General features: G+C 45.3%; 1 protein-coding gene across 4 annotated transcripts in view; it reads left to right on the top strand.

Moving 5' to 3' along the window:
- Window positions 1–24751, top strand: part of MSRA (methionine sulfoxide reductase A) — a 436816-nt gene extending 412065 nt beyond the window's left edge. For all 4 annotated transcript variants that reach the window (XM_068280042.1, XM_068280043.1, XM_068280041.1 and 1 more), the window contains one exon: window positions 24460–24751. In XM_068280042.1, the coding sequence (XP_068136143.1) occupies window positions 24460–24621 (162 nt within the window). In that variant the 3' untranslated portion in view covers window positions 24622–24751. The remainder of the gene's footprint in view (window positions 1–24459) is intronic.
- Window positions 24752–26238: the final 1487 nt, after the last annotated feature.

The following is a 26238-nucleotide window of genomic DNA, read 5'->3' as shown; positions in this document are numbered from 1 at the left end:
AAATAAACGCAATGTGGGCAACATGTCAGCAGAAAATAACACAGTGGGCAACATTTCACCAGGGAATAAACGCAGTGGGCAGCATGTCAGCAGAAAATAAATGCAGTGGGCAACATTTCACCAGAAAATAAACGCAGTGGGCAACATTTCACCAGAAAATAAACGCAGTGGGCAACATTTCAGCAGAAAATATATGCAGTGGGCAACATTTCAGCAGAAAATTAATGCAGTGGGCAACATTTCAGCAGAAAATAAATGCAGTGGGCAACATTTCACCAGAAAATAGATGCAGTGGGCAACATTTCACCAGAAAATAAACGCAGTGGGCAACATTTCAGCAGAAAATAACACAATGTGGGCAACATTTCACCTGCAAAAAAAGGAATTTACTCACCTGAAAGAAGTCTCCTGTCCCGGCCGGCCTCTGGTGCACAGTTCCCCGGACGATCCTCCTGCAATCTCCCGTGCTGGAATGGAATAGCAGGGCTACGGGAAGATGGTGCCCGAAGCCCTGTACTGGAGACACAAATAGTCTCCAGTACAGGGCTTCAGACGCCATCTTCCCGTAGCCCTGCTCTGCCTGCAGAAGACTATGCAGGCTGGAGCGGGGCTGCGGGCTATAAACTGGTGCGGCATCTAGTAGACGCCGCGGGAAGTTCATGCAATGGACAGGACATAGCGCAGCAGCGATGGCATGCCAGCAGATTCGGCTGCGCGTGCCGGGTCTGGCACGCGTGCCATAGGTTCGCCATCGCTGGTCTAGGCCCTGACGCAGCAAAGCAGCCCATAACCATGATGCCCCCACCACCATACTCAGGGCCGGATTACCGACCAGGCAACAAAAGCAGTCGCTTGGGGCCCCATTCAGAGTCAAAGGGGCCCCATCAGCACATAAACCAGCCCTCGCCATCCTGTCAGCGGTGGCTGGATGGTATAATGGTTAAAGGGACTCTGAGCAGTGTAGTAACTATGGAAAGATGCATATCATTTTAAAGCTCTCTTTCTCCTCTTTCCAATGATATATAAACGGTCACCCTTGGCCTTTTAGTTTTCGCTATTTTCGCGATCGAAATCCCTTACAGGACGACTTTTCTCTAAAGTCAGCAGCTCGATTCAGCACAATGCAATGAAATATAAGGAACCCAGGGGGATATAATTACAAACATTATGCTGGTAGGTGTGAGGATGTAATTAATTAGTTGTGGGTATGCTTAAAGGCATACCCACCGGCACTGCTCGGAGTCCCTTTAAGGGCTCTGCCTCTGACACAGGAGACCAGGGTTCGAATCTCGGCTCTGCCTGTTCAGTAAGCCAGCCCCTATTCAGTAGGAGACCTTAGGCAAGTCTCTCTAACACTGCTACTGCCTATAGGGTGCGTCCTAGTGGCTGCAGCTCTGGCGCTTTGAGTCCGCCAGGAGAAAAGCGCGATCTAAATGTTATTTGTCTTGTCTTGTCAAATGATGCCATGCGCTGCTGATTGTCTTCAGAGCCAGGCTCTCCTCTCCTCCTAGGTCCCCCTCCTGCTACTGTGCACTCTGCCACTGCCCACTCTGCCCTCCCTTCCCACAGAGAACCACAGCTGCAGCAAGAATGATAGCAGCAGATGGCAAACGCTAACTCACTTATCTATGATCCAAGCGATAGAGATCCCGTCATCTGAAACCCATCTGTCTCTTCCACAGTGCAGCCACTCACTCTGAACTTCCTGATTCTCAGATCAGACAGGAAGTAGGAAGTAGTAATAGTAGTAGTAACAGAGCGACAGCACGCTAGAGGAGACAGATGGGCTCCGGATGATGGGACCTCTATTGCTTGGATCGCAATAGGTGAATGTGAGTCATCTAGTGCTGTCATTCTCCCCCGCTGCGGCTGCCTTCTCTGCTTTATTCACTGGGATGGAGGCTGCATGGTGGCTGTCTAGTTTGGGAGGAAATCGGTTGTTCGGTGGTGGGGGTGGTTATGTAATTCTGTCTGGGGAACGGCTTCCGGTTTGGCGGTGTCCAGAGCTTTCTGCTATTGCCAGGCTGGAGATGCAGGGGGAAAGTGCTGCTGCTGTGATATCTGGCGCCCTCTTCACAGGGGTGCCCCAGCCCCTGAGTGCAAATGTCCCAGCCATTCATCTCTCACTCTGCATTTTGCTGCTGCTATTCCCTGCATTGTACACCCACAGAGGAAAGCCCATAGCAACCAGTAGCTCGGCTGCCCCGGTGTGTGCGGCATGTTGCTGTGCAGCTGCATCTTCTGATTCTAATACAACATGATGGGGGCCCAAATCGGTTACTTTGCTTAGGGCCCCATTTAGTCTTAATCCGGCTCTGACCATACTTCACAGTTGCTATGAGTTTTTTTATGTTGGTGTGCTTTTCAAGCAGACGGTGATTGTCTATTGTTGTGACGTAGATGATCACATTACATTCTCTGACCAATTTGTGCAGAAATCCTTACAATTCCAAAGGGTTCACATACTTTTTCTTGCTACTGTACACAGGGCCGGGCCGAGGCATAGGCTAGAGAGGCTCCAGCCTCAGGGCGCAGTGTAGGAGGGGGCGCACAATTCATTCAGCTGTCATTCCTAATTGTGTATGAAGCAGAAAGAAATAACAAAAGGGGATACATAGCAGTGACTGCAAGCCAGATAACTAGATATTAAGGTGTTGGGGAGGTTGTGGGCCCTGTGGCCCTCTTAGTCTAATAGCAATCAGTGTGTGACAGCTGGGGTGGGAGGGATGGAGGGGCGCACTTTGGTGTCTCAGCCTTGGGTGCTGGAGGACCTTGTCCCTGCTCTGACTGTACATATGTATAAAATGAAAATTTGTCCCACATAAAAATGCACTTTTAATTCATTTTCTTCTATGTTACTGTCACTCACAGTAAGCATTTAAAACCTGACAGATCTGACATATTTTGGACTGATCTATTTCCTCACTGGGCATTCTCAGTATCTCCTTTATTTTTTCCAAAAGCACTCCCTGGAAAGGATCTATGCTAAGATGCCGACCAGCAGACCCTTGCTTGCACACTATTGTGGCAGTTGGACGGAGCAACTGCTATTCAGAAAGTGCTTTAACAGTGGAACGTTGCGTTTGATGCGACGTTTATTTTGTACTACGTTATGTGTCTCTTTGTGCACCGATTTCGTCGCATACTGATGGAACGAAAGTGGCGCATGCCTTACATTTGAAAAAAAAAAATTACTGAGCATGTGCAACACACATAACGCAGCAAATGTATTGCTAAACACACAGCATGCAGCACTCTCTAAAAATTGCTACACGTTACACACAACGCAATGTGTGCACTGTGAATGTCGCACAAAATTTGTATTGTGTTACAATTTTTTATAACGTGCGACTTTAACGTCGCACTGTGAAAGAGGCCTAAAATATACAGCAAACCCTGAGAATCCCCTATGAGGAGATGGACTATTTGAAAACCTGTAAGTTCTGTCAGATTTTTACAATTTATCATAAGTGACAGCAGCTTAGGAAAAAAGTAATTTACAGTGCATTTTTCTCTGGGATAAAATATACATTGTATAAATATACTAGTAGACCTAAGCCCATTTCAAAACGGGCTCTAGGTCTGTGTTGAATCCCCTTTCCTTCCTTCCCTCTCACTCTCCCCGTGACCTCCAGAGTCACCGCGCATGCGCGCGCCCGCCGGGGCGCACCCCCGTCGCTCGCACATGCCGCACACCCGATGCACGCACGCCACCCTTCCTCCCTCATTTCTCCTCAGTCTCTGCGTCCCTCCCTGCACATGCGCAGTAGCGCAAAAGATGGGACGCACACACCCACAAACAGGAAGTGCAGGGATGGGACGCAGAGACAGTTAGGTTTTATTATAGAGGATATTTGAAAGTTTGCCATTATTTTGAGATTGTGGTCCTAAACTAAATATTTTGTAGAGATCACCTGCCAGGACTAAAGATGTCGCCACGTGACAATGTCAACTGAGATACGATTTATTACAGCAGAAACGTTTGTGATCAGATTGGAATGCTTGCAATGCAGGGTCGGGTTGCAGTCTGCATAATAAACACATAGCAGTGGGTAAATGTAATTTGATTTTGTGGCTGACAATCCCTCTTCAAAGGACAACTGAAGCGAGAGGGATATGGAGGCTACAATGTTTATTTCCTTTTAGGCAATACCAGTTGCCTGGCTGCCCTGCTGATCCTCTGCCTCTAATACATTTAGCCATAGCCCCTGAACAAGCATGCAGCAGATCAGGTATTTCTGACATTATTGTTAGATTAGCTGCATGCTTGTTTCTGGTGTTATTCACACACTGCTGCAGCCAAATAGATCAGCGGGGCTGCCAGGCAACTGGTATTGTTTAAAAGGAAATAAATATGGCAGCCTCCATATTCTTCTCACTTCAGTTATCCTTTAAAACTTTGTCAGGAGTTGTGAGCTGGATATTAAGGGCTTCTTCCCTTCAGCCATTGTGGGGGCCTGTGTCTCCTCACATGCTTTATACAAGCCAGCAATGGAGCAGAAGTTGAGAATGATGCATCGTGGAGGTGTCCTAATAAGAGGGGAGGGGGACCAATTAAGTGTTTATTGTGTGCCACTCGCACCCCGCACTGCGACACACAAAACAAATTTGCGGCCTCCTCTGGGGTCTCCGGCTTTGATTGAATAGGAGCATTTGTACTCTGCGAAGCTGCGTCTCTCTCGTACGTCGCTGGGAAAGTGTTATTTTTCCGTGCTGTGGGGAGGCAAGCGATCTGTCAAACTGTGTGACTTTTCCATAGCCGCAGATAAAAATTCCTCGCTTTTCTCTCGGGACTCCCCATAGAGCGCTGAAATAAATCACAAGTTTCTGCCTGCTTTCACAAAGTTGTACGCTGGCTGATCTGGTGATAATGCCATCATCTCTACATAGGTGTGTGAGGTCACAGGATGCTGTCTCCATCATCTCTCCATAGGTGTGTGAGGTCACAGGAAGCTGTCTCCATCATCTTTCCATATAGGTGTGTGAGGTCACAGGATGCTGTCTCCATCATCTCTCCATACAGGTGTGTGAGGTCACAGGATGCTGTAGCCATCATCTCTCCATAGGTGTGTGAGGTCACAGGATGCTGTCTCCATCATCTTTCCATACAGGTGTGTGAGGTCACAGGATGCTGTAGCCATCATCTTTCCATACAGGTGTGTGAGGTCACAGGATGCTGTCGCCATCATCTTTCCATACAGGTGTGTGAGGTCACAGGATGCTGTCGCCATCATCTTTCCATACTGGTGTGTGAGGTCACAGGATGCTGTCGCCATCATCTCTCAGTATTCCTCGAAGGCCTGTTTTTGACGGTGCGGGTACGCCGCACCACCCATTTGCAGTGTGAAACCGGCCTTCATTTTACAATTTTTGTGATAGTTAGTGGTGCTTTAAACCCAATTTAGAAGATTCAGGACTCCTGGAAAGTACTATTTAAGATCACTCTTATGGCGCCCATACATGGTACAATTTTTCATTTTTTTTTATTAGATAAATTAATTTGATTGTCCCGTTAGATCGAAAAAAATCGCATATTTGTTTTCGAGGTACCATACATAAACATTGGATTAGGCTGAAACTCCGGGAAAAATGATCGAATATGCCGAAAAATCAAATTGAGAAAAATAAAGCATTCGATTTAATGGATTATTTAATCGGAAGTGCTGTTTTTTTTTTTTTTTAACCAGAATCTCTTTTTTTCAGCTCCAGCTGTATTTTACCTCAGCTAGTTAAAGGGATACTGTAGGGGGGTCAGGGGAAAATGAGTTGAACTTACCCGGGGCTTCTAACGGTCCCCCGCAGACATCCTGTGTTGGCGCAGCCACTTCCCGATGCTCCGGCCCCGCCTCCAGTTCACTTCTGGAATTTCAGACTTTAAAGTCTGAAAACCACTGCACCTGCGTTGCCGTGTCCTCAATCCCACTGATGTCATCAAGAGCGCACAGCGCAGGCCCAGTATGGTCTGTGTCTGCGCAGTACACTCCTGGTGACATCAGCGGGAGCGAGGACACAGGCGTGCAGGCGCAGTGGTTTTCTGACTTTAAAGTCAGAAATTCCAGAAGTGAACTGGAGGCGGGGCCGGAGCATCGGTGAGTGGCTGCGCCAACACAGGATGTCTGTGGGGGACCATTAGAAGCCCCGGGTAAGTTCAGCTCATTTTCCCCCGACCCCCTACAGTATCTCTTTAATACAGACATCAGTTGCAGCTCAAAGCGTCTATTGAGCTGTATTTTGACTCTGAGTGGTTCAATCTATTTATTGTGAAGTTAATATTACCTCAGATCAACTAGATAGGTGTATTTTACCTCACAGTGAGCGATTACAAATGGCTCTATTAACTAACAGGAAGAAGGCCAAAATTGCATTTGCATTGTACCTGTGGACTCTCCTTGCTGAGGACAAACTTACTTTATTAAAAAAAATATATAATTATAATAAAATAATAATCATACACATACTTCAATATTTAATCTTTAATCTTGTTATGAAGACAATGCAAATAAAGATTACAGTAATTGAAACAATTCTTACAATTAGGATCTAAAAGATCTTTTTATACAATTTAACATACATGATACAATTACAACACACAATCATCAAAATTTTTCCAGCATGTCGCGATCAGATTTTTCTCGAAAAAAAAGTGATAATCGTTGGAATTTCTTAATTGAAAACAAAAAAGATTATTTTCGACTTTCATTCGATTTGATCGAATTCTTAACGATCGACTGCTATTTTCCTTCCTACCTGAACTGCAAACCGAAGTGATATTGGTCATTTATTGTTGATTGCGCGTACTGGAACTTACTTGATTCAATAAAATTATTATTATATAGCGCCGACATCTTCCGCAGCGCTGTACAGACTATATTGTCTCGTCACATAACTGTCCCTCAGAGGAGCTCACAATCTAGTCCCTACCATAGTCATAAGTCTATGTATGTATTGTGTAGTGCATGTATCATAATCTAAGGCCATTTTAGGGGAAGCCAATTTAATTATCTTTATGTTTTTGGGATGTGGAAGGAAACCAGAGTGCATGGAGGAAACCCACACAGACACGGGGAGAACATACATACTTCTTGCAGATAGTGCCCTGGCTGGCATCCGAACCAGAGACCCAGCGCTGCAAGGCGAGGGTGCTAACCACATACACCACCGTGGATCGATTGGTCGATCAGGCAGCCAAATCGCAAGATCAGGGCCGGTTCTCTCATGAAGCAAGGTGAAACATTTGCATCAGGCCTTGAGATTACAGGGGCAGCATGTCTGTACTGTGTTTACACTAACAACATGCAGTCAGAGTAGGAGGAGAAGTGAGAGGAGAGCGAGGTGAAGAGGTCATCATTGGAGAAAAGCAGCTTGTTGTGCTGTGTGAGGAGTCTGACAGTGAGTGAGGAGGGGGGAGGCAGTAGAGCAGCAGTGTTTCATGTGACTTGCACAGCAAAAGAAAGGAGGTGGCACTGCTGTCCTGACTGAGGAGGGGGCGCATCCTCACAAGTTTGCCTCGCAAGATGTATATATGGCCACTTTTACAGATACCAATACTTCTCTTCAAAGGTTTATTTTCACTTGAGCTTTGCTTTACAGCAGGCGTTTCAGCAGCGAGGGCTCCATTTGACAGGAGACAGGTGACATTTGGAGCGCTCTGCTTACTAAGCTATCAGATGGCATATTAAGATTCGTGCTTGGAGACGGGCTTTCAGAAGCAGCGCTGAGAATGTGAGTTTGCAGAAGGCGCATTAGCACGCCTTGGCTTCCGCTGTCACGCAGCTGATACGGGTGCATGTTTGTGTACGTGCGCTATGTGTAGTGTGGCGGCAGCTCACAGGCCTGCCAAATACCTCAATTCTGCTGCCATCTGCTGCTACGGGAGGGAACACCTGTCAGGGACAGCTGCTGGACGCGCGGCGTAGGTAAGAGGCGAATCACTTCCACTCTGGAGTTGGCCCCTTTCAGGTAACACATGGATCGCGCTGGGGATTGCCAAATGTTTTCCTGCACGTTTCTTTTCATCAAGCGCAACGCTCGATCTCGCTGTGTACGGATCAGTGACTGGCTCGCCAAACACAAGACCTCTCCTCCAGCTGTAATGGTCTGCTTCTACACTTATAAACTGGCTGACCAGTCTGGAGCGGATGTATGTCCCATTTTTAATAGGAATTCAATACTTCTGAGGATAAAAGATAATTTTATGCAGACTACACAGTCATGTCACTGACTGTCTTCAGAGGAGCTCACATTCTAATCCTATCATAGTCATTGTCTAATGTCCCTACCATAGTATTAGTATGTATTTATACAGTATAGCTCTGACATCTTCTGCAGCACTTTACAGAGAACGCAGTCATGTCACTGACTGTCCTCAGAGGAGTTTCCTAGTACTAAACTGTAGTGCATCAACCGAGATAGTCCTTAACAGACGCCTTTACGAAGTGTCATCTAGTGTGCGCACCTCCGCCTGCGCAGTCCACTCCGGCCCATGTGGCGGTGATTGACAGCGCCGCTTGCGCAGGCGCAGTACACAGCGACCTGGTGGTCGCTCTGACGTCATCGCCAGGGACCGGGCCGGAGCTCCGGCGAACGGCTGCGCTCAGAGGTGCGGCGAGGGAGGTCCTGGGAGCTTGGGGCTGGAGGAAGCCCCCGGTAAGTAGCCTTTATTTTCTTTTGATAGCCCGGATAACTCCTTTAAAGGCTCATACACACATGCAACTTTTCCACATGACCAACCTGACAACATTACCGATCACACAACCAAGTGATTGCTCGACTTTTATTTGGCACGATAAGGCCACATTCAAAACAAGTACAAGTCGTTCAGACGACTTGTACACACGCGGCCAACTGCACGATATCAGCCCAAGAGTCTTGTGAGTTTATCCTCCGGTTGGATCGGGCAAAACACCTGTTATCAGTTGCACGTCTAGTCTTTTGTCAGGCATACACTCGTCCAACTATCGGCCAACAGACCAGGTTTGGACGATAGTTGGGCGGAAAAGTTGCATGTGTGTAGGAGCCTTTAGACTGATTGCAGGGCTCACAGCATTTTGAGATTCTCCAAAAAATAAATCGTCACACATGTAATGTATTTCAATGGCATTGCATTTTTGTGCGTTCATATGCGGTTTGCATATTGCCATTTTTCTGCATTTTTTATTGGGATGGCGGTTCTGCTCTTTTTCGTGGGGCGATGTGTGATTCGCGTTACAACGCAAGTCATTGGGACAGAGCTGGGACAAGGTCCTCCAGCACCCAAGGCTGAGACACCAAAGTGCGCCCCCCATCCCTCCCACCCCAGCACATCGTTTGATATTAGACTAAGAGGCGCCCCAGGGCCCCCAACACCTTAAAGGGAAGGTTCACGCTGCACATAAAAAAAACTGCACTCACCTGGGGCTTCTTCCAGCTCCTGGCAGTCAATCGGTGCCCTCGCGCAGCTCCTCTCCCTCCCGGTGTCCAGCGATGAAGAAGCCGACCTCGCCAGGTCGGCTTCTGTGCGCTGCACGGTGGGGGGGGTCATGTGGTGTAGAGACGTCATCGGGTCTCGCCTGCGCAGTAGAGACCCGATGACGTCACGTACACCACGTGACCCGCACCGTGGAACGCACATGACGCCGACCCGGAAGCCAACCTGGCAAGGTCAGCTTCTTCACCGCTGGACGCCGAGAGGGAGAGGAGCTGCTACAAGGGCACCGATTGACTGCCAAGCTGGAGCTGGAAGAAGCCCCAGGTGAGTGCAGTTTTTTTGTTTTTTTTATGAGCAGCGCGGATCTTCCCTTTAATCTCTAGTTATCTAGCTTGCAGTCACTGCCATGTATCCCCTTTTCTTATTTCTCTCTGCTTCAAACACAATAGGGGAATGATAGCTGTGATAGAGTGAGTTGTGCGCCCCCCTCCTACACTGCGCCCTGAGGCTGGAGCCTCTCTGCCTCGGCCCGGCCCTGTATTGGGAAGGCAAAAAAAAATCCTTTTGCATGAAAAATCATATACGATTTTTAAGATTTTGAACTTAGATACATGTTCATGTAAATTAGCTTCCTTTAGGTTCACAGAAAAATCGCAACACAAACGCATATAAAACCTGTGTAGTCTAGAACCAAAAATAAGGAAAGATCTGCGGGAGCCGCATTAGGCCTCAGCATCATCTGCCTCCCCCCCCCCCTCCTCCTTATTCCCACTTCAGTTAGAAGAAATGACCAGCTCATCATGTCAGCCTGATTCACTGAGCATGGCATCTGGCTGGTGAATCTGTGCCAAGCACTGCTGATCTGAGGCTGGCACAGGACTGCATCAGATGGGATGCCGGGAAATATCGGCTCCAAAGACAACATTCTGCACTATAAAAGGCAAAACGAGGTGAAGGGGAATCTATAGGACAGATGATACTGGCGGGCGCTGCAAGCGGGCATTGACTTGTTAAGGTGTAACTCCGCTCACAGGAGTAGGACAGTGCTGCTTTCTAAACCTTGACGTACAGGTGAAACTCGAAAAATTTGAATATCGCACAAACGTCCATTTATTTCAGTTATTCAACTTAAAAGGAGTAGAAATGGCCTGAACTTGTTCTATAGCGAACAGCTATGGGGAATAACCTCAGGGTCATTTCCTCATACGTCATTTTACACATTACTGCGCAGACGCTTTCCTGGGGGCCACACATCCTAAATCGCGCATAACATCACCGGCTGCAGGGCGCGCTCAAGGATGTGTGGCCGCTGGGAAGGCGTCTGCGCACTAACCCGTAAAATTACGTATGCGGAAATGGCCCCGAAGTCATTCCCCATAGCTGTTCTCTATAGAACAAGTTTGGGCCATCTCTAAAAAGGAGGATCAACCAATTCTAAATAGACTGTATGTATCTTGGATTATTGTGGCTCTGTACAATATACAAGCTGACACATCATTGCATTCCAGTGGTTCTGGAGGTGTGGTTAGCTTACAGGGACAACAAAGGGATGGTTTGCATATTCAGCAGTGAGGCATCATGAGAGACATCTCAGAGCTCACTCCAACCTGAATATTCGTAAATACCTTCTGTTTTATGAAGGCAAACTTTTGTTTTGCTTAAAGGATACCCGAGGTGACATGTGACATGATGAGATAGACATGGGTATGTACAGTGCCTAGCACACAAATAACTATCCTGTGTTCCTTTTTTTTCTTTCTCTGTCTGAAAGAGTTAAATATCTGGTATGTAAGTGGCTGACTCAGTCCTGACTCAGGCAGGAAGTGACTACAGTGTGACCCTCGCTGATAAGAAATTCCAACAATAAAACACTTTCCTAGCAGAAAATGGCTTCTGAGAGCAAGAAAGAGATAAAAAGGTTCAATAGTTCATAGATTTTAGCTCTGGCATACTCCAATAAATGTGTTATTGAACAAAAACAATAAAACAGTTAAAACTTGAAAAGTATATTCAAACATAAAATAAAAAACTGTGGAATATTTTAAAAAGTCATTTTTAGGAGAAGGAAGATAGATACAATTGTTTATTTCATTAGTTTATTTTCGCCTCGGGTTTCCTTTAACATGCTTTTTATTGACAAGGTGTGAAAATATCACCTAGGACAGTGATAGGCAAACTTGGCTCTTCAGCTGTTAAGGAACTACAAGTCCCACAATCAGGGCCGGCGCTACCATTAAGGCAAAGGAGGCAGCTGCCCCAGGGCACCAGGGCTTGTAGGGGCCCCCAGTGGCTACAAGAGGAAAAACAAATTTTCAAATCGACCTTATAGTTCCTAAGAAAATCGATTTTAAAGTTTCAAAGGAAACAAAATACACATTTTAAAACCAGCCGACTTTAATGGTTAATAGCAAATCCACCTTAAATTCCAGAAACCCTAAATTTGCAGGATATGTTAAGGAGATTGGGAATAAGTGGAAAAAACAATTTTTCAAAAAGACCTAATAGTTTTTGAGAAAATCGATTTTAAAGTTTCGAAGGAAAAAAGTATACTTTTAAATGCGGTAAATGTCACTTTCAGTAGCAAATCTAACGGTAGTGTAATTTTACATGCATCAAACGAAAGAGCAATACATTTTCTGACGGGGTTTCCAGGGGGTCTATACGCAGCCGCAGCGCTTTGGCCAGGGATCGCTATACAGCCGCAATATGGCTGTATGAAGATCCCTGGCATTTTTTTTCCTGTTTTCCCAATTTTTTTTTTTTTTTTTATGTTTAGAGTGTGGGAATTTGTTTTTTTTAAATTATGTGGGGTCCCCCCTCCTGAAACTTTTTAACCCCTTGTCCCCCATGCAGGCTGGGGTAGCCAGAATGTGGAGCTCCGACCGATTGGGGCTTCAAACCCTGACTATACCAGCTGCAAAAAAGGTCCCTTAATACCAATTTTTGCTCCGGGGTATCTGTTGGGGGGGCCCCCCAGGTTTATTTTGCCCTGGGGCCCCATTGTTGCTTAAACCGGCCCTGCCCACAATGCATTTGCCTTTATGAATCATGACTGTGGCTATCAGGCTCCTGCAATGCATTGTGGGACTTGTCAGCTGAAGAGCCAAGTTTGCCTATCACTGACCTAGGAGAACTCAGGAGAAACAAATGATTTGCATATGGGCCTGTTTTTTTCCTTTAAAAAGCATCAATAAAAATGTATTGAAACTGAACAGTCAAACTGTTTATTTGGATTTTGAATACAAAAGAAGCCAACGTCCTATTTATAAAGGTGCGATGTGGGATGCCGCTAGCTCCACGCCACAAATCTCTACAACAATAGTATCAAACAATGGGTTTGCCACACGAAAAGAGCAAAACTTAAAAGGGTATGGCAAAAAGTTTGCCTTCTTAAAACAGAATGTATTTGCCATTATCCAGGTTGGAGTGAGCTCTGAGATGTCCCACGATGCATCACTGCTAAATATGCAAATCATCCTTTGTTGTCCCTGTAAGCTAGCCACACCTCCAGATCCACTGGAATGCAATGATGTGTCAGCTTGTTCAATTGTACAGAGCCACAATAATCCAACATGCATACAGACTGTTTTGGACTGGTTGATCCTCATCAGTGCATAGCATGGATTAATGTGGCTCTATGGAGTAGGGCTTGAAACACCCAGAGTTACAGAGTACCCAGCATGCTCATGGTGAACCAGAACTCGTAGGAGTGTGTGAGGGGCTACAATGGACTAAAAAGTCCTCTTACTAAAATGCTATGGAAAACAAGTTTGCCAACTTAAAAAAGAAAGGATTTGCAATTATTCAGGTTGGAGTGAGCATATGATGTCTCCCATGATGCATTGCTGCTGAAGATGCAATTCATCCCTTGTTGTACTTGTACGCTAACCACACCTCCAGAACCGCTGGAATGCAATGATGTGTCAACTTATTAATTGTACAGAGCCACAATAATCCAACATGCATACAGACCCGAATAATCGCAAATACCTTCTCTTTTAAGAAGGCAACCTTTTGTTTTGCTTAGCGTTTTAGTAAGGAGGCTTTTTGGTCCTTTGTAGCCCCCTTTACACACTCCTAGGAGTTCTGGTTCTCCATGAGCTTGCTGGGTACTCTGTAATTATGCATATAAGTAAATCAGTTTCACACTGGTCATCAACAGTGACAAACAATAAATGATCTAAGCATGTACGTTCCCACTGACCCCGGGAACAGAAAGAAACAGCCTATTGAAGACTGAAGCTGCTGAATAATCTATTTTGGTTCCTGGACGTAGAAACTACGTCCAGGAACCATGCGCGCTCCCACGGCCGATTGCACGCGCGCTCCCGGCTCGCGGTTCGTTAGCCAGGCAATCAGTGAATCGGGCTATGGTGCCCGATCACTGATTCCTCTCCCCCGCTGAAAAAGCGACAGCTTCTCTCGGAAGCTGCGCCTTTTCTGGCTGTTCCCTCCCCGATGTGTCACTCTAAGCGTGTGTTACGCTTAGAGTGACGTCATGTAAACAAACTCATGGCCGCCATCTTGTGGCCAAAAAGTAAAACTACAACAAAAAGTTAAAAAAATTAAAATCAGCACACAATTACATTAAAAAACTATGGTTTACATCCCACCCTCCCAAAAATACCCAAATAAAATGTTTAATATATAAAAAAAAAAAAACCATTACAATAAAAAAAAACACATGTAAATATTTACCTAAGGGTCTAAACTTTTTAAATATCAATGTAAAGATGAAATATTTCTATATTTTTTTTATTTTAAACTTGTAAATACGCAAAACGGAAAAAATGCACCTTTATTTCCAAATAAAATATTGTCGCCATACATTGTGATAGGGACATCATTTTAACGGTGTAATAACCGGGACATATGGGCAAATACAATACGTGAGTTTTAATTATGGAGGCATGTATTATTTTAAAACGATAATGGCTGAAAACGGAGAAATAATGGATTTTTTCCGTTTTTTCTTATTCTTCCTGTTAAAATGCATTTACAGTAAAGTGGCTCTTAGCAAAATGTACCCCCCAAAGAAAGCCTAATTGGTGGCGGAAAAAGCAAGCTATAGATCAGTTCATTGTGATAAGTAGTGATAAAGTTATAGGCTAATCAATGGGAGGTGAACATTGCTCAAGTGAAAATGATGGAACGCGAATGGGTTAAAGAGAAATCATAACCAAAAATTGAACTTCATCCCAATCAGTAGCTGATACCCCCTTTCCCATGAGACATCTTTATCTTTTCTCAAACTGATCATCAGAGGGCTCTGTATGGCTAATATTGTGGTGAAACCCCTCCCACAGTGTGATGTCACGACCATGGTCCTGACAGTTTCCTGTCTGTGAACCTCGTTGCATTGTGGGAAATAGCTGTTTCCAACTGCCAAAAAAATCAAGCAGCATCTACTTCCACTGACAACACCTGCCAGCAGTAAAAATGTCACCACGTGATAAATGTCAGTATGTAAATTAGGAAGAGGAAAGATTTTACAATGGGCAAACACAGGCTAAAACATTTATACATAATTATTGTAAAAGTGAAGCACGTTTTTTATTACATTATTTTCACTGGAGTTCCTCTTTAAGCTAGTAGTTGAGAAATTTACCAGCAGCCAGAGGTTTTGATTGGCTCAGTGTGGTCCTTTCTCTGGTGCAGCTGAAATCTGCTCGTTAGGGGAATATTTTACACATAGTAACTCATTACCATCTCATGGGTATAAATCTCCTGTCTGCTGCTATAAGCACGCACGCTACAGCACTGACTTTATAAACATATCGCAAGGTGGCTGGCTGCAGAGCATATGCAGGTTATATATTTACTGGTTGCCAGGGCAACAGGATATAAATCAGATTTGTCTCGAGTGCAGCGTGTCACAGAAGCTAGGAGGCGTAACTATGGAAACACCCAAGTATTTATTTTATTTTGTATTAATGGAAATGTATATCTATTTGTTATATTTTAAACATATGGCTATTTTATGTTTACCATATGGAGCCAGTAAGTGCCTCTCTCCACAAAGAGACGCTGAAAACTATGAAAGATCTTCGCCACATGACCAAGGTCGGACATTGCACACCCCTACACCAACTTTTTGTCCCTGTCGGTGTAATAGGTACTGTCAAATCAAAGATAGCTTTATTGGCATGACCAAGATTCATACAGGCATTGCCAAAGCAGGGGGGGGATGGGGAAAGGGGTACAGTGGGTTAGCAGTTTGTGCTCCTCTCAGTCCCTTATATTAATGTCCCTGGTAGCGTAGTAAGTACTGTCTTGTGATATGGCTGCCAATGCGCTAAGCATTACCGCATGCATTAAAGCAGAAAACAGCTGATTTTACCGAACATTTAGTAAAAATGTCAATTCACTAAGGGCCTGATTCACAAAGCTTTTCTGTTAAATTATCTCATCTTATTTAATAACTCACAATTTATCTCTCCTTAAATGACTTAAAGGGACCCAGAGCAGTAAAAATGAACAAACCGCGCATGCGCAGTATTGTCACGCCAGCCGTCGTGATAACGCGTAGCGGCTGGCGTGAGAATCACGGATAAGGAAGTGTCAGCCCAATACTTGGCCCGGGTGTCGCCGGTGGTGTATTCTGCAGCAAGACCAGGAGAGGAGCCAGGAGGACGCCGGGACACCTCCCGACCAACGGTAGGCTGGAGAAAGCCCCAGGTAAGTACAGATTTTGTTTATTTTTACTGCTGAGGGTCCCTTTAACTCATGATTTACCTCTCCTTATCTAACTTAACCTCCCTGGCGGTAAGCCTGAGCTGAGCTCGGGCTAAGCCGCCGTGGAGGACTTCTCAGGCCCTGGTGGGCCGATTAGCATAATTTTTTTTTGTTACACGCAGCTAGCACTTTGATAGATGCGTGTACAAACTGTTCGCCGCTACACGCCGCTCCACCCCCCCCCCCCCCCGACCCCTTGCGCAGCCCGGCCAATCACCGCCAGGCTGCGCTAAGGGGTGGATCGGGACTCCCTCCCGACGCCATGACGTGGATGACGCCATCCTGATCGTCACCATGGTGACGGGGGAAGCCAAACAGGAAATCCTGTTCTGAACGGGATTTCCTGTTTGCTCTGATCGCCGGAGGTGATCGGAAGGGGAGGGGGGATGCCGCTGCACAGCAGCTATCATGTAGCCAGCACTAGGCTAGCTACATGATTAAAAAAAAAAAAAGTGCTGCGCCGCCCCCCTGGCGATTTTATTGTAACGCCAGGGGGGGTTAAATCATGGTTTAGCACTCCTTATCTAACTTAAATCATGGTTTAGCTCTCCACATCTATTTATCTCATGAATTTTCTCTCCTTATTTGTTTATCTTATGCACTCCTTACAGTTAAAGGATACCACAACTGAACATGTGTGGTTAAAATGAGTGCAGCACTGTATAGGTTGTAATACGCACATACCGACTGTTCCTCCCGCCCCCCTCCGTCTGCCGCCGTTCACACTCTATACACTCCGGTGTGCGGCGACTTGCTTGACCTCTGCCCCGGACATACTGCGCCCTGTGTGCGCAGTATGTCCTTTCCCCTTCACTTCTGGCCGTCGCACAATGCGAGGCTCAGAAGCTGCTGTCCCCTCTGCGCTGCGTGTGTGCTCCATTACACCGAGCGTCACATAATTAGCATGTGACGCTCTGTGTAATGGAGCGCACACGCAGCGCAGAGGGGACAGCAGCTTCTGAGCCTCGCACTGTGCGACGGCCAGAAGTGAAGGGGGAAGGACATACTGCGCACACAGGGCGCAGTATGTCCGGGGCAGAGGTCAAGCAAGTCGCCGCACACCGGAGTGTATAGAGTGTGAACGGCGGCAGACGGAGGGGGCAGGAGGAACAGTCGGTATGTGCGTATTACAACCTATACAGTGCTGCACTCATTTTAACCACACGTGTTCAGTTGTGGTATCCTTTAAGGTGAAAATTAAGTAAACTTTGTGAATCAACCCCTAAGGCTGTTATCGCGTAGAAAACTTAAATTACTGAATAGTAATTTGAATTCGAATAGGCCCGTTCCCACTACGCAAGTTTTATTTTTATGGTGATTTTTCTGACAACCAGCAAATTTTTAAATGACCAGCGATCATTCCCGCAATCTTGCGACATGGGTACAGGCGCACGGTTACACAAATGATGTTTGACGACACGTGGCAATAACGCCTTTCACGGTGGATTGGATCTTTAGAAACCCCAATGACTCACACGCAAAGTACCCCCGTCGTTTTACTTCCTGTTTGCACCCGTCATGTGCCCTCACGTGACATTGCATGTTCCCGCGGGTAGTGCAATGGATTGGGGAACCTCGTTCGTCGAGAGACGTTGCTGTGAGGTTCCATCTTTCAGGTGAGTATTCAACTTGTGGTAAATACCTCAATAAATGTAAATTCACAAAGAGCATGCAGTAACACAAGTGAGATGTTCAGTATTTATCTCCAGCCTGGAGCTGAAGGTGAATAACGACCATTCGGAAAGTAGGGCGGAAACAGAGCAGAGAACAGGTGAAAACTAATTTAACCATTCCGGAAAATAAGAATGGTAATAATAAAAAAACATGTTTCCCTAACTTCGCAGTATTAACCTCCCTGGCGGTAAGCCCGAGCTGAGCTCGGGCTATGCCGTGCAGGAGGATTTCTCAGGCCCTGCTGGGCCGATTTGCACACTTTTTTTTTTTGCAACACGCAGCTAGCACTTTGCTAGCTGCGTGTGCACTCTGATCACCGCCGCTCCGCGCCGATTAGCCGCCGCCACTCGCCGCGCCGGGCCCCCCCGCAGACCCCGTGCGCTGCCTGGCCAATCAGTGGCAGGCAGCGCTGAGGGGTTGATCGGGACTCCCAATGACGGCACGACGTCGATGACGTCATGCTGCCCGTCACCATGGCGACGAGGAAGCCCTCCAGGAAATCCCGTTCTTTGAACGGGATTTCCTGATCGGAGATCGCCGGCGGCGATCGAAGAGGGCCCTGGGCTCGCTACATGATTTTAAAAAAAAAAAAAACTGCTCTGCTGCCCCCTGGCGGTTTTTAATAGACCGCCAGGGGGTTTAATATTTAATGATTACAATTCATTATTAAGACTCTAATGGTTTTGAGCTGATACAAATTTTATTTTAATTTTATGCAGCTTAGATGGACTTGCACTTGTCAGTATAATAAAAAAATGCTGTTTGTGGCTGGTTTCACAGTGGGACGTTAAAGTCCCACGTTACAGCAGCCTTAATCACAGCACTGTAAAATCAATGTGCTGTTCACAGTGCCCACGTTGCGTTAGGGTATAACGCTGCACATTAAATGAAAGTGCAGCATGCTGTACGTTATACCCCTATAGAGCTGCGTTAGATTCTTTGCACATGCTCAGTGACTAGCCACATGGCTAATAAATATTCACTGCACTGTGGTGACTCCTGGTGGGACTCTAGTGTTGTCCGGATCATGAACTAATCGTTCATTTGATCCGGATCTTTTTTGTGAGTCGAATCATCCGGATCATCACAATGAAAGATTCGGTATACAGTGGATGTCTGTCTGGAAGAAACAGGAACATACAGAATGTACAGTGCAGGGAAAGTCCTGTCCTGCTAGTCATTTCACCCAGTCTGCTTCCCTAGTAAAATGATTCAAATGATTCGGTTCAAAGATCCGGATCTTTTCAATGATCCGATTTGAATGATCCCAATCCTTAAAAAGATCCGGACTTCCCATCACTATCCTGGAGCGGCTGCTTTGAGAGCCGCATAACGCAGCTCAATCTGACGTCCAACTTCAACACCACCACGCGTTGCGTTAGGGGCACGTAATGCGACCATAACGTCCCCTAAAACGCAACGTCTTGGTGGGAAAGAGGCCTGTGTCACATCTTTCATCCATTTTCCATGTGCTGTAATAATGCATCAAATACCAAATGGAATACCTCATGATGTAAAATCTTGAATTGTCATGCAGTTTTTCAGTGAATTAACATAGTATTACTGCATGTGGGAAAATCTTAGTGAATTTGAATACCGAAAACATCGAATGTGGTATTTCACCGACCCTTTATTTTTTACCGAATGTGTCTCAGTGAATTGCAGCCATAGTGGGTAAAACTTTTTTGATGTGTAGTGGGCAATGTCTTTGGTGGTATACAGTTTTGCTTCGCTTTTAATGTTCCTGGCAGTATACTGTCTAACTGTCTAACCTACCTGCCCTGGTTCATGCATTTGTATCCTCCCGCCTAGACTACTGCAACGCCCTGTTCATCGGATTTACAGATAAGGTTCTGCGCCCCTTACAGCTAGTACAGAATGCTGCAGCCAGACTCCTAGCCAATGCCCCCCGCAGCTCACACACCACCCCAGCACTGCAAACTCTTCACTGGCTGCCAGTAAAATGGAGAATCAATTTTAAGATCTGCCTGCTGACATTCAAGGCTTTACACCACATGGGACCCAAATACATAGCAGATCTATTGGAACTTTATGCCCCTCCACGCAGCCTCCGCTCTGCCAACAAGATGAAGCTGGTTATTCCCAGGATACACTTAACATTTGGTGCTCGGGCCATTTCCTACGCAGCCCCTACTCTATGGAACTCACTTCCACAATCAGTACGAGAGGCTCCTTCCCTGGACAGCTTTAAAAAAAGGCTAAAAACTCACCTCTTTTCCCTAGCCTTTGAGACTGCATAATGCAGGGTCACAGCGCTTTGAGTCCCCAGGGAGAAAAGCACTATATAAATATTATTGTTATTGTTAACGTCTCTGGGGTTCGGAACAGGTAAATTGGGCGCTTTGGGCACCGCCGTAGGCCGCAATGCAATGCGCTATGGCAGTGCCGAGTGTATAGTATGGCCGAACCTAATGGGGCTCGGCTACAGTATAACAGAGCGCCTTTCAACAATCAGGAATGGGAACTCCACTATAAAGTAGCCAAACGCCAGGGGTTGGTTTGGTTTAGCTACAGTGGGTGCCTTATCGGAAATGGCCACTGAGCTGCAGCAATTCAGGGATTGGGTGCTGAGCTATACTATAGCCAAGCACTGGGGCTTAGTTTAGGCGTCAGGATTCAGCTACAGCGGGAGCATAGCTACCGGGTTTCCCCTAAAGTAAGACATCACCTGAGAATAAGCCCTAGCAGGAATTCCTAGCATGCTTGAAATATAATCCCTCCCCTGAATGTAAGCCTTAGCAGCAGCCCACATAACAAAAGCAACAGCAAGTCAGACTCAATACAAAGCCTGGATACAGGAGAGCAGCAGTATAATGTGAGTTCTACATGTGTCAGGCAATTTGTGTATTTGTTGGAGCCAGCGCTCCTGATCTGTTGTGATAAGCATCAGCAAAGCTTCATCTCTTCACCTGACACACAGCTTATCCTATCATAGCTCTGGGGAGCCTGACAGAGTTCTCTGCCTGCAAGAAATTGACTCTTACCCACATGATCAGCAGAATCAATTTCTTGTAAGTGAGAGCCAATATCTACAAACCACAAGCTCTGTGTATGCTGCTTGTGTTTCAGCATGGCATGCAGTATATACACATTTTGTATAGGAAAACTACCAGTGTTTCACCCAAAAATAAGACAGCCTCTGAAAATAAGCCCTAGCACATTTTTGGAGTAAAAATTAATATAAGACAGTGTCTTATTTTCAGGGAAACACGGGTAGCAGCGGGCACTTGGCTATGTCGGTTTCACATGCTGCCTTTTGATTCTACATAGAGTAACCAAGCTGAGATTTGCCATTTATGAATGGCGCAGAATTGCCCGTCCAGCATTCCTCTTACTAAGGTTCAGCTGGCATCCGGTACCGAAGCAGTTAACACCGCGACGCCTTATGGCTTTTATAACCTCACTGTCTATGCATTATTATATCTGAGGAGGCTAAATGGGTCATCTGAGGCTGCAGTCAGTGTGCGGTGAGAGCTGAATGGTGAGCCGGGCAGAAATGAGTACAAAGCCATCTGTCTAGAAATCTGTTAGGTATAACAGGCATAGCCCCAAACAGCCCACGGGGGCCTCAGATCCTAACGCCACATGCAGCCTTCATAGCAAGGCCCGGGTTCTGCTTGTCGGAGATAACAGGGAGGCCTGCAGCAAATAGATGGACCATCCACCTCATCTCCTTAAAAAAAAGACAATTAACTAATAATTAAATAGAGAAGCAGTCACGTATTAGCGCTTTTGCTTTCTTTTTTTTTTGCGCACATGTTATACATCCACACGTAGGGTAATTTTTGTAAACTTTTCAGTTAAATTTCCTAATGTCTGTTATTGAAAATGATCAGATTCCCATCGTACAAAATAACACAAAAATATGGCGAGCCAGCCAGAAGCAACTGAAAAATTTAAATCTGTTTTTAAGGTGGCCACACACAATACATTAAACAGATTCAGTTTTATAGCAATTAGATAAAAACGATCATTGTACAGAAAAATTGAAAGGTTATTATTAGAGCGAGAAATCTGATATATATATATATATATATATATATATGTTGAGGTCCTAGCGCCCACACTCACTGGTCGCCGGCTGATCGGAGGACTGACGTTGGGCTGGCTGCTGGCAGTTAGGCAGCGGGGATGCCTGGGGAGGGCAGCTGGCGGTGGAGGAGGGGGCGTCCGCCCCATTTTGCCCAATGTGTGGACGTTCATGATCGTCTGTATTATTAAGTACCCTATGTTTGTTTCTTACTTTGTAAAGTGCCACAGTATGTGTTGGCGCTTTATCCTACCTAATAAAAGCTAAGTGTCGCTGCGTCCAGCAGTTTTGTCCGTGTCCCAGGATTTTTGTTACTGCGCATGTGCGCAGTTACGGACAGCTGGGAGCTGGACGGGCGAGCGAGGTGGACAAGGGCGAGCGAGGTGGGCGGGTGTGCGCAGCGGTTGTGTGCGCGCGCATGCGCACTGGAGGCGGTGGCCGTAGACCTAGAGCCCGTTTTTTAATTGGGCTGGGTCTACTAGTAAATCAATAATAATAATAATGTTCATACACAACAAAATGGTCAATCTACAGGTGAAACTCGAAAAATTAGAATTAATTTATTTCAGTAATATTCAACTTAAAAGGTGAAACTAATATACGAAAATACACATTACGTGCAAAGCGAGATATTTCAAGCCTTTGTTTTAATTTTTGATGATTATGGCTTACAGCTTATGAGAACCCCAAAATCAAAATCTCAGACAGGATATTGTTCAATATTCTAGGCTCAAAGTTTCAGACTCTAATCAACTAAATATTCCAAAACACCTGAAAAGGCTTCCTATTTCATATATTAGTTTCACCTTTTAAGTTGAATTACTAAAATAAATGGACTTTTGCACAATATTCTAATTTTTTTGAGTTTTACATGTACATCAATTTTGAGCTACATTTTATTTTACTTTTCTGCTCAGTGATACAATCACATTTGACATAAAATGATCACACCTAATCTGTTGTTTTTAAGTATCTTAGAGTTCTGAGAAGTTTTATTGAATTAAACAAAAGGTTGCACCTTAAGTGTGGGTGGCCAGCATAGCATTTTTGATTTTCAGTTCATTCGATAAAAATAAATATATTTCATTACTCAACAATTGTTTTTATCAGCTCATGAAATGTAACTGAATACCACCTGCATTTGATACTTTTGAGATCTTGTTTCCCTTGCCGTTTATAAAACGCTTGTTTTAGATAAAAATGGGGCATGAGTTAAGAATGTATTGGGGCTCCCATTACAACCAACATAATTAGGCTGCACATCCCCAAAATAGCAAAATTAGGTAGGTATGTCTCCCATGTCTCATCAAAATTAGGCAGTCATGTCCCCCCAAATAAAAAAACTAGGCAGCATGCTCTCCCCCAAACAAGATAATTAAGCAGACGTAACCCTGAACAACAAAATGAGTCTCACGATATAGCTGTGTGCTCGTAACAAACTCTCAAAATATAGCCCTGTTCGTTTTAGCCCCTCCTCTACCCCACCTTTTCCAGTATAGCCAGAAGCCTCCCCACATAGATCTCCCAAGTATCACTTTGTATTGCATCATGCCAAATCCTGTCAGGGCCTTTTTCCACTACATCGCAAAATCGCTAGTGATTTTTAAATCGCTAGGGTTGCTACTATAAATCATGAGAAGTATTTTCCACTATAGTGATTCGGTTTGTCAATCGCAATCGCTTTCTGGAGCAATTTTAAGCGGGATAATGCAGTGCAAATGAAAAATCGCAATCTATAATATATCAGTCGCGCTCCCCTCCTTTCCCTCTTCCCTCTATATCCTGGCTTTCTGCAACTCAAATTGATGCTACATGTACATCCCTTTAGACTCAAAAATCGCTAGTAGAGTGCGCTACCCCTTTAAATGATTCCTTGATTTGATTGAATAAACCAATGGTTTTACACTATCAGAAGCTTCTTAGCCCTAGATCTGTATCAGAACCCTGTTTGCAAGTTGAAGGAGGATACTGTCTGTATACGTTGTGGCTAAAACTGCACACCCATAAAGCCTGGACAGCTGTCTGTGAGTATGGGCAGCGGCAGCAAAGGGTAAACAGTAGTTAGATAGAGGTGGATTGGAGTGAGTATAGACAGATCGCACTATGGTCTTCTCTGTCTCTTTCTTTTGCATGTGTGGAGTCCTGCATTGAATGATCAAGCCCTTTGGAGCATCTGGACATCGGATCCTGTTTGACCGATTATAAGGACTTTTTTTCAGTAGGAACGTTTTGGGACTAATTTCATTAATTAATTTTAAAGGGGTAGCGCACTCTACTAGCAATTTTTGTGAAAAATTGCAATCGCTGGAGTTTGTGATGTGCGATTGCTAGTGGAAAAGGGCCCTTTCTCAGACCGCCGTGTGTGTGTGTGTGTGTGAACGGTCCCTAATACTAAGTGCATTATGTACACAAGACTTGTAGTTGTAGTCTGCACTATTTGTATTCTTTATTTTGTTTTGATAGTTTAGTGGCGCTTTAATTATTTCAGCAAGTAATGTTTGAATATGGTAGTTTTCCTGACCTGTTAATTAGCCCGGGACCATGCTTGAAGCCATGCTAAATGCCATCTTTCTTTTTGTCTTCTGTGTTTCAGGAATTGACCGCTCATGGACACGGGAACATCACAACGGAAATCCGCGAGGAGAAGAACTTTTACTATGCAGAGGATTACCACCAGCAGTACCTGAGCAAGAAGCCCAACGGGTACTGCGGACTGGGCGGCACTGGGGTCACCTGCCCAGTGGGCCTTAAGTAGGCCGTTGTTGGTGCACATCTTGTTTAGCTTCTTCCCAAAGATGTTCAATCTCCGGACATACCACTGTGGCTGCAGAGGGGTGGGAAAAGGAAAATAGTAAACGTGACAAATAAAATAGAATTAAACTGAATGTTAATTACTGTTATTCATCCCGCCAGCTCACCAATTGCAACATGGGGCCTATCTATCATGTGACATTGGATCACCACTCTGTAGTGCACCTCTCACCTTGTTCAATGCAGCCAATCGCAAACAAAACATCAGACTATTTGTAAAAGACTATTTGCCGTTAGTTTAAAAGACCACTGATGTGACAGGTATAGGGATGCTGCCATATTTATTTCCTTTTAACCACTTAAAGTGGATCGGAGATGAACTTTTACTCATTGCATAATTGTGTTCCTTTCCTATTGTTTATTGGGCATTCCTCAAGCCAAATACTGTTTTGTTTTTGTTTTAATACTCTAATTCCCTATAAATTAAACGAGCCACGCCCACAGGTTTTCAGAGAGCCAAGGCACTTTCAGACAGTAGCAAGGGCTCATGGGAGCTCAGTCTGGGCAGGAGGAGGTGGAGGTATTACTAGCCAGAGATTTCAGAGGCAGAGGGGAGGAGGGAGGAGGAGGGGGGATTAGGTTTTTTTGGCCAAGATACAGATAAGCCTGCCTCTGTGTAATATTTACAAACAGAACATGGCTGCTGTCATTGTATCATAGGAAAAAATAATCATATTCTATTAAAGCTGTTTGCAGCTAGATTTGCTGTGTAAACTATCTAAACTTTAGATAAGATGTATAGACAAGTTACTTGTTATAGTTACTTTTTCATCTCAGATCCGCTTTAAGGACAGTGGTGATTGAAATCTACACCCTGTTTTGATCCCCTATGCCCCTGCCAGGGCATAAGTTTCATATCACCGCCGCTCTCGTCACTCCCGCCGATCACGTCTCTTTCTGTCCGATGCAGCTCACTCTCCCTGCCATCTCTATGACAGCAGAGCCCTGTGAGCAGGTCAGGAACCGATTTCATTGGCTCCTGAACCTTTCGATGAATGTAAGCAACTCCCATTGGCTTATATTGATCACACGGTCAGAAAGAAATGAAAGCAGCTCCTGACCGGCTAACAGAGCTCTTCGGTCGTAAGAGACGTCAGAGTAGGTGGCCCGAGTCGATGGATGTGATGCGTGGATGGTGGTTGCAGCGGGTATGTGAGGGGATTCCTCGGTATCCTGCGGTTTATGGTACCGGCAGTCTCTGGTCCTTATGGGGGCAGAGACCGCTGGTACTTAAGTGGTTAAACAATACCAGTTGCCTGGCAGTCCTGCTGAACTCTGGTCCCCTACCTTCCATGTCCCTACCTCTCCCTCTAGATTGTTAGCCTTCATCAAGGTCCTTCTCCTTGTGTCTCCTACATGTTCATGCACCTCCATTACCGTACACCCATCCTATGGATCTGAGTGAACTCAAATTGCCTAATCTCCATGATCTCATCCAGTGACTGACTCAGCATTACCTTATGCTCATACTGTGCTGTGTGATCTGGCTTGCATGTATTCCTGTATTGTCTTATTGCTGTATGTCACCCCTAAATATTGTCTGTAACCTTAAGGCCTTGTT

This window comes from Hyperolius riggenbachi, chromosome 4, assembly GCF_040937935.1.
Source record: "Hyperolius riggenbachi isolate aHypRig1 chromosome 4, aHypRig1.pri, whole genome shotgun sequence".
In the NCBI taxonomy this organism is placed as follows: Eukaryota; Metazoa; Chordata; class Amphibia; order Anura; family Hyperoliidae; genus Hyperolius; species Hyperolius riggenbachi.
This window is presented reverse-complemented; position numbering and strand designations above follow the sequence as displayed.